Here is a 14,301-nt window from a genome sequence, read left to right as displayed (position 1 = left end):
TATCTGCAAGTCATACAATAGGAATCGATAAATTGTATTCACATTTACAATAATAAAAATAATTAATTATTAATTAATAATAATAAACAATAACTAAAGTTACAATGTACAATTGCGGAGCGCAGTACAAATTCAGAAAATGAAGAGTAAGAACAATTTAGACATAGGTAACATCAATCACAAGCAATAATCAATCTGAGGTGTAAAATAATTTTTGGATTATGTAAGTTGCGGTATTTTTAAAAACAATTGTTTGAAAAAATTTCAGGGAATTGAAGAAAAATTAGATTACAACGATCGTTGTTTCTTCTTTAATTATGAGATTCGATAGATTACCATATATAGTCTAAAGAAAGTAAAATCAAAGATATGGTAGCATTACACGAGGAAATCATAGATATTTTCTCTTTAACATTTGTGTTCTACACAATTTTTTTTTTTTCATGGTTGTGTGTACTCGTACATATACGCATTGTTTTTTTATTGTTTACTTGTCACGCACACACTCATTCATACAAGCGCGTACAATACCTGACCAGTCTTGCTTGAATTTGATTTCATCGCCAGTATTTTTTTAATTTTAAACATTAATATCGCTTTAACGAACTGCCACTGAAAACCTAGTCTATTCATACATACACAAATTATGAGGAATTAATATGTGTATATATTGAACGTCTGAGTGTTCTATGTTGTGTTATTATTAATTGTTTAACGTATGCCCAGTCAATTATTACAAATCGGGTGTGTATAAAATATAAAACCTAAATAAAAAATGAAGACAACAACTTTACATATTATTGATTTTTAAGGAATCTGAACTTATTTTCTAAATATATACATAACAATCGTGAGGAACTTGAGCATTGTCGTAGCGCTCCAGCAATTTATTTGTCAATATTCGAACCACGTGGAAGAGATGTTATTTTTTTTTTAATTTATATCCATACATTAAATAAATGTATAAATTGGAAGTTGATGGAAGCTTACTTTTTTTCTTTGTTCTTAATGTTTCGAGTTTTTATAAAAACGCATACATACATGCAACGCGACAACGACGCTCAAGTCTTACATAAAAAGTTACTCAACGCCATCGAAACTTGAGTCAAAGCAGAGAGCACAGGAGAGTATAAACACGTTTCACTATAATATATAATATACATAATACTTCTTTAATAGAAAATATCTGCAGAAAATGACAATAAAAAACACGTCATTAAAATAATAAAAGAAATCAAATTAAATTTCTTACACATTTTATGCATGCTGCCTGATTTTAAATACTATCTAAAAAAGAAAGAGGAACAATATCACCACAATTATGTTTGTGCTGCTCTTAAGACACAAGTTTCGAAAGTAAATCGACGTGATGTTACTCAGAAATAGACGGCTTTGTTACTTTCAACCACGCGATTTAGTTTTATATTTCTTCGAGGTATGAATTATATTTATCACTTATCAAACTGTTATCATTGATAACTATGAAATTATTCTAAACATTATAAGAATGTGTGTATAAAAAAAATAAATAACGAAGATGTTCTGAAAAATAAAAAGTTGTATTTTATTCTGTATATATTTTAATTTAAAATTTCGTTGAAATAATTTTTATGAAAAATATTTGTTCATTTATTAATTTTAAATGTATATTATGTCGATTATTGAACAATATTATAAAAACATCTTTAAAAATTCAATCAAATGTCTTTAAAAAATACCTTATAACAAAATATTTGACAAATAAAATTTATGTAAATAACTAATTCGTTTTATTAAATTAGATCAGTCAAGTACAATGCGCTATAAAAAAAATAATTTGATTCTTTAGTAAATAAAAACAATCCTTTATAATTTCAATGTCTGCTGATTATATATAGTTTTAACTAAAACAATATTTGTTACATTACAAAATTATAAATTTTGATCCCTATGAAAACTGAGAATATATTAACATAGAACAGTAAATTTACGACACCTCGAAATTCATTATGATTTGTATAAATTTACTAGTAATTTGTAATTTGTAGTAGATTATGAGTCAATCATTCGTTCAAAAAAGCCGTCCATCTCCAAATAATTGCGTCATTAAATAACGAAAACAACGGATACAATGTCTGGAGGGACCGCTTGGATGAATCACGTTTACTATTTTCTATTATGGTTTCTCTCGTTATCATAGTTTTCATATAAGAACGCATGGGCGTTACTAAATTTTGCATAAAATTTGCCTTTGATTTATCTTTACATTTTTATCAATACATCTCTAGAAATCATACTAAACGTTCATAGTTGTACTATTGATAATATACCACTGTTGCTGCGTGTACACATAGTATTACAGTATACTAAATTATAGACCTTGGGTCAAAAAACAATCAAAGGCAATTTTCACTTGTTCAGCGAGTTATTTCATCATATTTTTTTTCTTCCGTTTTCATATTTTATATAGGAGGAAAAATAGCATTACAAAAAGTGAGAGGGGGCTCCTACGTACAAGTGTGATGTATATAAAGGACGATATGAAACTGCTTGCAGGTAGAAAAGAATGAGAGAGGAGACGAAGAAGCACTAAACGATTTAGTATGTACGATCAACGATTTCAAATCTGACTACTAAATTTTATTGTATTATATTATTTTTTCGCTTCATTTCATCGCGACATTAGGATTGACTCCAGTTTAAAAAATGTCTTCGTAACACATTACGGGTGTTTTTGTTGTACGAGAGATAACTCATTCTCGAAATACGTTTTTTTCTTTCGTGAAATTGCTTATAATATGATTAGATATTACCACTATCGTAATTACTTTTAAAAAAGGGCGTTGAATTTACTTTAAGAACTCTGATATTACTTGGAAAACTGTATATTGTACAGTATCATCATTCTTACTTATTTTTTTAAACTTTAGTTTTATTCATTTATTTATTTTCATCACTGGTAAACATCGCCATCCGTATATTTTGATAATATACTTTAAATATTGATTTTTATCTTTTATTTCAATACCATATAATTATTATTATGCACTTTGCCCTTTTAGGCATCTTAGGACCATCACAAATCACCATAGTGTACTGAAGGTATTACCGAAAAACTGTGATCTTTATTATGAAACAAAATGTTATTTTTAGAAAAACGACCCACTATATTTAAAAATAATAGTAATACAGAATTGCATCAATTTTTCTTTTTTCTTGATTTTTCAAACATCATATCCGATTATAAAGAGTACGTATATCACAATTTAAATATTTAAATAGTTTTAATAGTATTTTTACTTCTCTTTAATTTAAAATCGATATTTTTGATGTCAGTATGAAATCAAATTCTGATCTCAATCATTTATTTCATCACGTGCCGTAAAATGTGCAATTTTCCTTCTTTCAGGTTCAGTCGCGCACAAAAGTAAATAATATTTAACCATCACTTCCTGGCACGTGGATAAAAAGTCTGTAGACACACGATTCACTATTTTTCTCTATCAAGATTGTTTTTACTTTGCTTTATCTTATACACAAATTTACATTCGTGGCACCTGATACGAGTTAATGTATGCATTTGTTACGATTAGTACATATAATTTTTCTTGCTCTCCATTCTCTTCTACTGAAACTTACCACACACTAAAATACCCTTAGTATTATTTTAATAAAAGGATCGATTTATTAAACCTTAAAATAATCGATCTTTTCAATTGTACAATGAATACATTGAGTTTTGTCTGTACACATTAAAAAGTTTTGTTTATCACCATTCTTAATCCTGTTTATCTTCGCAGTCATTTTGGAGATTCATCGGCAGAAGAATAAGATAAATTATCTCTTTCTTGTAATCGTTTAGGCGACACACGCACATTGAACGATCGAACCTCTCCTCACATATTGATACAATTTCATAAATTCGCTTTTTATTTTCAAGAGAATTTTATTTACTATTATCTTTCATAGTCTTTTCTCTTACATTTATTAACTATCCTCATTTATACGCGTTGTTCACTATGTATATATAACTTTGTCATTTTTTAATGAATCGCAGAACCTTTCGATCTGTACGTGTACACATATCTATTTAAACACTCTGTACTCGGGAAGTCGGCGAAAAGCCCTGCAATAACTCACGGCGCCATTTGATTTATTATTTTATTTGTAACGCGATGAACTTACACGCGATGACTTAAACGAGAGGGCTGATGTGATTTTTTTTAAGTTAGATCCTAGTTAACCATAAGTGTATGTGATTCCATGGGGGCAGCGCTATCGTAAAGTGTATCAGTATCCTGTGTCGGTTCACCTTGAAGTTGACACTGATTGCTCAAAGTTCCAGCTCCACAGTCGCAAAAAAATCTAAAATTATGAATTATGAAATGATTAGATAAAGGTTAACGAAATATTTAGTTTTATTCATATTTTTGAAATTTCAATTGTAAATAAATTATTGTTATTAATAATATTTTCCTTTACAACATGTAACGAGTCATATATGTTCTAATTAATTGATGGTAAATAAAATTTCATTAATTATATGCACAAAAAAAAATGAAAATAACACTAAAATTGGATAAATAAAATTACGGATTCGAGTGTGTATAAATATTGCTAATCAAATATAGTACTTTTATTCTCTTAATAATCTTCTAATTTCTATTGAATTAAAGCAATGGAATAATTTAATCCAAAATATGAATGACAAAAAATTGATTTATGAGAGATATATTAATAAAATTTTCACAATAATAATATATTTAAAAATTTCAAATTATCAAAATAAATTTCAATCTTTTTGAATACTAAAATAACTTAGTTTTTATTATTTTGTTTTGTATATACAGTATATTAATTTATTTAAAAAATTAGTTTTCATAATTATACAAATTATAAAATAAAAATCATTGATTTATTATTAAAAATTATCCAAGCATAAAACATTATACAAGTTAATTATACAATTAATGACAAAGCAATAATTACGTTTTACACTTGATCCTAAGAAATCAATTTTTTAAATTATTAATTCGAATATTTAATTACTATAGAATCAAAACTTATTTTTGTTTCATATAAGAAATGATTTATTCAAATTTTTTAAATATGAATGTTGCAATATAGAATTTGAAAATATAATATAAAAAAATTTCTTTAATTTAACAGTGATTAAAAATTATACTTTATATTAAATATTAATAAAAATTTATTTATTTATATAGTACATACTTATTCAACTATTGTAATACACATGTCTAAATCTATTAGACGAGATTACAATATTTAAATATTATTTTATTTTGATATTATTTTAATTGTTATAAAACTTAAATGAAGTAAATGCGTTATTTTGTTACATTCTATTTTGTTACACAAAAAATAAAACATTAGTTTTACCTATCATGGCGAATGAACTCCACATCATGACCAGCGTGGCAAGTTTTTATACAATTAACGCAAATAGCATTTCGATCAGTAGTATTACATGTTTGACATCGATAAAAGTCATGCATTGGAAATGAAGTATAAGATGATATTTTATAAAGACACTGTCCATTGCCTACTGCTTTTTCAACTGCATCTTGATTATCAAAAATTTTGTTTCCTTGACATGAAAATTTTTATTAATGATACCGAATTTAAAAAATATATTGATATTAAAAAATAATAATTTAAATAGTTGTTTGAATAAGTTTGAAAAAATTAGAATAATTTGAATAAGTTACCTCTTATTGTAGGTTGCACGCCGCTTGCTAAACATAAGCCGCCAAACCTATTATGAAATATTTGATTAAATTCTAAAGTGGCAGTAGCATTATTAGTTATTTCAACTCCTGCTGCTAGACCATCAAAAATTCGATTCCTTCTTAGCACCGGATGCGACTGTGTCGATATAAGAACACCTGCTTGTGCATTCCTAAATATATCGTTTTCTTCTAAAACACCTACAATATTAAGAAATTTATATAATTTTCTAAATTTCAATCAACATGTTTTTGCTAATGTGAAGTTCTCACCTTTACCACCATTAAATATGCAAATACCTCCATCTCGACCATCAAATATCTTGTTTCGCTTTAGTGTTGGGTTGCTATCTGTTTTTATCCAAACGCCTGCCATTGCATTATCAAAAATTTCATTTTGTTCTAATAAACCTAAACCACTATTATAAACTAAAACACCACCATTTTGGCCACCCCATATTTTGTTACCTCTTATAACAGGGTTACTTCCAGTTCTAGAAAGATAATGAATATGCATTCATAAACATATTATATTAGTTTATAATTTATATTATTGAATTAAAAGAGCTATCACAACATAAGTAACATTTCTATAATATAGATTAATATTGAATTTCTAAGATTAAAATAATATTAAAGTTCTAATATTAAATTTAAGACTAATATTGAAATTTCAGTATCATAATATCATTTCAAAATTACGATTTGTTATAATTTAACAATATTTAATGTAATTGATGTTCATTAATGAAAGCTATTTATATATAATACAATTAATTAAATCAGTTTTTTAGCCAAGTTAAAATATGTCCAATTCTCTATCATTATTACTGGTTACACCATTATCTATTATTAAGTACTTTACCTTATTTGTACTCCCGAATATAGATGATTGAAAATGTCGTTGTCCTCCAGTTTGCCATGTCCGTTATCGTAAAAATAAACGCCGACCTGCTTACCACTGTGGATCCTATTTCTTCGAAGTACCGGCGTCGAACCTGTTGTTATCCAGACGCCGGCAAGCGTATTAGCAAATACCTCGTTTTCTTCGATCAGTCCTTGCCCCTTTTCGTGTACATAGATACCTCCGTGTTGACCGTGATGAATCTTATTATGTCGGACGATGGGGTCCGAATTCGTCCTAATTTGGATACCGGCCAGCGCATTTCCGTATATATCGTTGTGTTCAATAAGACCCCTTCCCTCGCCGAATATATAAACGCCACCCTGGTGTCCATTGTAAATTTCATTCCTCCGAATAGTAGGATTAGAATTGGAAGTAATCCATACACCGGCAAAGTTATTAGAATGTATCTTGTTATCAATGAATTGGCCCATACCAGTTTCATGAACATAGATGCCACCTGTTTGACCGTGATGAATTTCGCAGTGCACTACCGTAGGATTTGCTCCAGCTTTCACTTCAAACCCCGCAATACGATTATTATGGATATCATTAGCTTCAAAGTAACCAAGTCCGTTATCAAAAGTAAAGATACCGACATCCCGACCGTGATGTATATGATTTCGTCGCATAATTGGATTTGCAAAATTTTTAACCCAAATGCCTGCGAGTGCATTACGCGATATCTCGTTGTCTTCATACGTCCCCTGTGCATAATCTGTTACATATAATCCAACATTCTCACAGTCCGAGATGTCGCAGTTTTTCACGATTGGATTTGCCCCTAGACCTGATACACAAACTGCTGCACCCACTGTAATAAGTAAATTCAGAAAGATAATTAACTATGAAACTTATAAATATAATAAAAATATTTTACAATTTACTTGTAATCATTCATGCGTACAAAGTCCAACAAAGAACAGTGTACTAAAGCTAAGCGTTTTTAATTTTATATTAAACACACTTTTAAATAATTTTGAAACGTTTTCCAATAACAATATATTTTTCTTTTAAATAAAATGCTTTATTAAATCTAATAAAAACTATTGTAAATTATAATAGAACTTACTTTTTACTAATTAAATTATTGCCTAATTAAAAAAAGACTTAGTTTGATAATATACTTACCAACACTTGAGCTTCGTATAATGCAGTGATCAATTGTTGGGCTACAATTTTCACCAACTTCGAGACAGTAATGTTTGTGATGCGTAACTGTACTCGCTGCATCTGGAGTGAATTTAAGAGTCAAGTGTCCAGCATAGGCACGTTTTGCACCTTCAACAAACGTTACTGTTGATTCGCTTTCTCTTTCTAAAATAACAGATTCGGCAACGTTGCCAGGAGCGGCACCTATAAGCGCTACATCGCTATCGACAACAAGGAACTCGCCGCGGTACGTGCCAGCATGGAGGAATACGAGATGTTGTGGCGTATCATCAACAGTATTTTGTGAAGAATTATTTCCTCCATTTCCCCCTCCAACTGCAAAATAGTTGTTTTATAAATCTAATTTAATAAGTAAATTATAATTTAAAATAAATACCATTGATTATATTTTATTTTCCTTTACTTTCTAAATTATTAATAATTTATTTTTAAATCAAATAAATTTTTGTTTTAATCGAGACTTTATATAAATACTATTTATTATCTAAAAACATATATATTTATCGAATTTGATTTACAAAAATCAGATATAATTACAAATTGATTCAATTAAAGCATTTTTCTTATTTAAATTTTTATGAACCATCAGTTGTTTAAAACCAAGATAATTTATGTATGAAACTGGCTATATGAATGGTCATAATACAAATTATTTTCTATAATACCTGTGCCACTTGCAACACTCCCACAACAATTTCCCTGACTGTTCGTTATACTACTAGTATTACTATTAGGAGAGGAGCTGCTGCTGTTCCGAAATTCATCAACATAATCTAAAGCTGCCTGGATCGTATTAAAATATGGCAGACTCCTGCCTTTTTGTTTGACATCCTGGAAACCGAGTCGGACATGTACACCTCTATACAATTGTCTAAAACTCTCTTTCCAAGGATTGGGATACTCTGACTCATCTGGAGAAATAAACTGAAACTTGCAAGGTGCAGGATTAAAGAGAGGCAGATCATATTCATAGACTTGCTGATAGAGGGACTTCCAGAGTTCTGTATCATTTGCTATAACCTGGAAACGCTTGCAAACTTGTGAGACCCTACACAGATCCTGTTCCATTAGGTAATTGAAAATTGTGAGAAGAACCTCATCGGGTAACTCATATTGGAGGTAGTGCGCTGCTGTGTTTGTATTTGTTCCTGTTAAAATGTATTAATTTCATTCATTTATATTTTTGTGAATGTGTTAGATATTAAAATATTATAGCATATGGCTAGATATTAATAATTGGCATATCATAATAACGTACAAAATTATTACTTTTAAAAACAATCATTTTGAACAATTTGGAATGACAGTTTCAAAATATACAGATAAAACATAAATTCTATAAAATTGTAATTTAAGCAATATATTACACTCATTATAAAAACTAAGATTACACATCACTATCAATATATTACAACAGTAATGATATACATAAAACTTGTTTTGAGTAAAATTCAGGTGTAATCTTTTTATAATGTTCTCTTCATCATATTAAATTTATTGTTCAAAAATAACAAATAATTCTTATTAACAATTCAGATTAATATTATTACTGCTCTAATTATTATTAAGTTTCATTTTCTTAAATGCAATATTTCTTAATTTTTCATAAAAATACATTAGTATATATAGTCAATTTAATGGAATATTAAAAGAAAAAGTTTCTATGCCTTTAATTAAAGTTATTTGAATATATGAATACACACCATCGGTAGATAAAGAGCAAGTTCTTCTAGGCCGTTTTCTTGCTGGAAGAGATGAAGATCCAAGAGCAGCTGATATACTATTTCCACCTGAGGGAGGTAAAGCTGAACTTGTTCCTGGTGCTGGATCTGGATGCGGTGGACTTTTTCGTCTTAGGTCATATGGAGATGAGTGAGAATGGGATGGTGAAGGTGAAGGAGCAGCTACTCCTGATACACTAGGAGATGATCCTCTACCTCCACCTCCAATTCCTCCACCTGGAGGAATCTGATTTGATGCCACACATGGAAGATCACATGGTTCAGCTTGAAAGACAAAGACAAACGTTAGTTTTTATATAAATTTTAAACATTACAAATCATTAAGATATGAAAAAAATTTTATGAAAAATTTAATTATATTAAAACTTTATGAGTTCAAAATAATAAAAATTCTTATAAAATACATATAAAATATATCAATTCAAAACACTTTTGTATTTCATTTCATTCAATTTAATATTATCAAATATATAAGAAAAATAATGAGATGTATCATTTTATTAACATTATAAATTTAACATTAATTTTTGAGTACTTGATACTTTCAACTGTAAATATCATAAATATATTTTAAATTTAAAACAAGATATTATAAATAAAATATTTTATACTAAGAATTACTAAATATAATTAAATACATTGAATCATCACAAAACCATATTAATAAAATAATGTTAACATTTGAATATATAATATTAAACACTGATTATTTTTACCAGTGGAAGAAGTTATAAAGCCTATTTTAAATATTTTAACCTTTTTCCTCAACATAATATTTCTTTTATACTGTTATATTTTATAATGTGTATAAATGAATATATCAATTTATACTTATTTTAACATCATATTCATTAATATAAGTAAAAAAATATATAAATGGATTAAAGTAAATAAAAAACATTAAGTTTAAACAAATATATTATATTTTAAATTATTAGAATATTATGAATTATAAAGTCAATTATTATATGAAAATAAAATAGACTATTTATTTTAAAATACTATGAAAGTTGTGAAATATACAAATTAATTTTATTAAAAATTAAAGACATAAGATCTATTATTTTAGGTTATCATAAAAAATAAGATGATGTAATTTACAATATCTGTATATTCAAGAAAAAATTGAATAACAATGCAATGATTATTTATAAAATATGGAAAGGGAGGTAAGCAAATTTTTAACACATATTAATTAATTAAAAATATTTTATTAAATATATAAGAATGTTCTTGGAGGTAATATACTTCAAATAAATAATTCATAACCACTATAGTGAAGTAAATTAGGGCAATCTTAGAGTATTTCTTTTATTGTAAGTTGGCTTCTACAAATCGATCTATATTAATGAACCGTTTTACTATTATTTAAATATAATTTCGTTTGACCTTATCTTTCGCCATATTCCTAAGTAGCAACAGTAGCCTTTTAGCGTTCTGTATGCGTGTGAAATGCGGGTTTCTAAACGAGGAATAGAGAGATTAAGACCAAACTGGCTTATTATCAAAACTAACTTTCATGAAGAAATTTCACTTTTTATACAAATTCAGTGAAATCAAGCAAATATTTGACAAACGTTATTTTTTTTATACTTCATTTTTCAAAACATAAGATATTATTTTTTCAGAACACAGAAATGTTGCGTTGATACTGAAGCATATAGTTAACAAATTAAGTTTAAAATGAATTAAACAATATATGCATACATATGCAAACGCGGCAACGTATGCTTATGCATACATAAGTCGCTGATTCAAACAGTACATATATACAAAAAAAATTACATAGTAATGTTTAAGTGCGCGTGCGCGTGCGCGTTCTCGTATATTATACTTATTTTATATTTCAAAATACGATTAATATTCTAAACTCTACGTTTGTTTACATATTTGATGTAAATATTTCAATGGGTTGGATTAAAATTAAATCTTTTATTAATCAATTTTCATCATTATAAAAATTTATCTTTTGAATGTAATTTACTAGTAATTATTTAAATTTGTATTAAAACAAAGTAAAACAACATTAATATAAATATATAAAACAAAATTTTGTTATATCTTCTTATTAAAAAGATGTTTTCAATAAAAATGTGGAAAAATATTATTTAGAATGTTGAACAATTTATATAAAAATATTTAGACATTAGAATTATTGAATACAATTAGAATAGGAAAATATAAAGCTTCTTTACAATATATATGTTTTAGATACACTGTGTTTTCATTTTCTGTACTATGTTTTATTATACAATTATGACAATTTTAACTGTTATACGACTTTCACGAATCATTTTATTGCGTAGCGAAATCAAACATTAAGTATATTTATCGTATCTTGAAACTAAAACTACAATTAAAAGACTTATTTTATTGGAATAATTTAGAAGCGCTTTATTCGTTTACAAATATGAATAAATTTATTTTCAAAATGTAATGTGACTTTTTCTAATCATTCTATGTAATACCAAAATATGATTGAAGTCAATTACAGCTTGCTGCAATTGCCTACGACCTTAACATTTACTATGACAGAATTATGTATAAAGAGACTAAAAATGGAATTGCGAAACAAAGAGGAGAGTGAAACGCAGTAGAAAAATCTCATATTTCTATACTTCTAGCTTTTAATCTCTTTTCTCGCGATAGAAAATTCAAAATTCCATTGCTAGTGTTATTCGAAACATTAGTCGATAGAATAAGAATAAAAAACAGTTCGCCGCTGCGTGCAAAAGAGGTCGACGGTGCAGGAGTAGGCAAGAGAGAGAAAAACGAAGCCCCGTCCACGCCTTGGAAAAAAAGGTCTCTTCGAGAGAAAGAGAGGGAGAGTGGGAGAGGGAGAGAGGGAGATCGAGAGGATCATGCGCGCGAGAGGGCGAGAGAGAGAGAGAGAGAGAGAGAGAGAACGAGAGGGAGAGAGAAAAGGAAAGAAGAAACCCTTTGATGTTCCCACGAGTTGCGACGAGACAGAAAGAGAAAACACCGCAATCCTGCTCTCCCTCTCTGCATGCATATACCAACCTCGAATAAACGGTGATATATATATATATATATATATATTTAGATGTAACGAATAGCCATAAGCATGGACGGGATTGCACCAATATACACACATGCTCTTTATGATGGTAAAGCAGTAAAGGAGAAAAAACGAAGAAAGAAATGAAAATCGAGTGCACAATGCATTATTTCGAGGATGCGTAGGTGTAGGCATGTGTTTCACAAGCGGACTTCCGATAACCGCAACGTTGACGACGATAACGTCGACAGGAGTTAAACCACTCTGCATGCGGGTCCGTGTAGTATATACATAGAATCCAAGATATAATACATAGGTAAGAGAAAGAGAGAAAGAGGCAAAGAGATAAGAGGGGATACACAAAGGGCAAGAGAAAGATAGCTAGCAGAATCTTTCACTAGAATCGATATCGGAATACGTGCGTGCATAAATTTTACGAGAGCGTTTCTAAGCATACATCTCCTAAAAAGTAAAATCATACTGGTTGAACCTCGTCACGATCGGCTCTTATGACAAATAAATAGTGAAGGAGGCGATACACATACGGAGGGTTTGAAATGTGACGGATTATGGCCACGAGTGCCAGAAAGAGATGAAAGAAGCCGCTACGTACACACGCATTCAAACACAATTGTATGCAGATAAGAGTGCGCGCGCGCGCTCGCTAATACAAGGATAAAGAAATGTTAATAGCTTACCCGAACTCGTCCTGGAGGGCAGGGGGATTCGGTTGGCACCTTTCCTCCTCGATCTCCTGACGTAGCTCCGCGAGGACGTGAAAGAAGCGCTCGGCATCTTTCGGCTTTATCGTATAAAAAAAAAAACAATGCTTCCCTCGACAAGCGAAATAAATACGATTTCTCTTCGCGTCGTTGTTCACCAGGTGTCACTCTCTCTCTCGTTATATATCAGCTTAACACGAGAGCTTGGGTAAAAAGCGAAGAGGGCGCGCAAGAACAAAAGACAGAGATAGAGTGCACGAGTAGGCCGACGGAGTAGAGCTCCGCGTTCTCTCTCTCTCCACCTGCCGTGGTCCTCTGCACGCAAGAGTGAGAGAGAGAGAGATCAATGAGTATGGGCCTTTCGTTTCGATGGAGCGATAAACCTGACGACGACGACGAGGATGACCACAATGACACAATGCGGCCTCCTCGCACGCACTACCGGACACACCGCACACAATGGCGACACACTACGTTCCAACGAGTCGATCACGAGCGGCCATCTTCTCGTACTCGTCGCTCGAAGGCCAGCAGCAGCTCTCTCATTCACGCTGCAATGCTGGTGGCCTCTCTGCTCCTACTGCTACACTACTCTCTTTCTGTATAGAATTCTGTACTGACTATACAGTGCGCAACTATGCATACACAGCATTCGAGAGCTACGCTGGCGCTATTAGCTGCGCGATATATCGGTGTGTGTATGCACTCCACCATTGGCAATAGCCATATGTACATTCAGCATGGGAGAAAGAAGGAGGAGCCCAGGCGGCGGCTACATATCAAATACGTGTTTTCAATACAAACACAGTAGAACAACTTATCGTTCACGACAGATCCGCTACGCGTCGCTTCGTTTTTCGAGAATCAAGAAATATTTGTTGGCTTAAACTTTATGGTGCTCAGCTTCTAAGCTGTGTGTGCCTGTAGCTCTTCTTTATGTACATTTGTACATGGCATTAATGCATGCGTATATATATATATATATATATATACATATACACGCGTGTATTATATA

At 30.1% G+C, this 14,301-nt stretch overlaps 1 protein-coding gene across 1 annotated transcript; it reads right to left on the bottom strand.

Annotated features, from left to right (window-relative positions):
• Positions 1-3,980: 3,980 nt before the first annotated feature.
• On the bottom strand, positions 3,981-13,996 carry FBXO11 (F-box protein 11). Its single transcript, XM_011497924.1, has 9 exons — positions 13,263-13,996; positions 9,507-9,809; positions 8,469-8,951; positions 7,762-8,118; positions 6,592-7,444; positions 6,000-6,220; positions 5,709-5,927; positions 5,380-5,587; positions 3,981-4,344 (listed from the first exon to the last, which is right to left on the bottom strand). The coding sequence occupies exons 1-9, from the start codon at positions 13,357-13,359 to the stop codon at positions 4,215-4,217; spliced, it is 2,871 nt and encodes a 956-aa protein (XP_011496226.1). The 5' UTR covers positions 13,360-13,996; the 3' UTR covers positions 3,981-4,214.
• Positions 13,997-14,301: the final 305 nt, after the last annotated feature.

The sequence above is a fragment of the Ceratosolen solmsi genome, unplaced genomic scaffold (genome assembly GCF_000503995.2).
Source record: "Ceratosolen solmsi marchali unplaced genomic scaffold, CerSol_1.0 scaffold14, whole genome shotgun sequence".
In the NCBI taxonomy this organism is placed as follows: Eukaryota; Metazoa; Arthropoda; class Insecta; order Hymenoptera; family Agaonidae; genus Ceratosolen; species Ceratosolen solmsi.
Note: the sequence above shows the minus strand (reverse complement) of the source record. Positions and strands in the feature narration are given on the sequence as shown.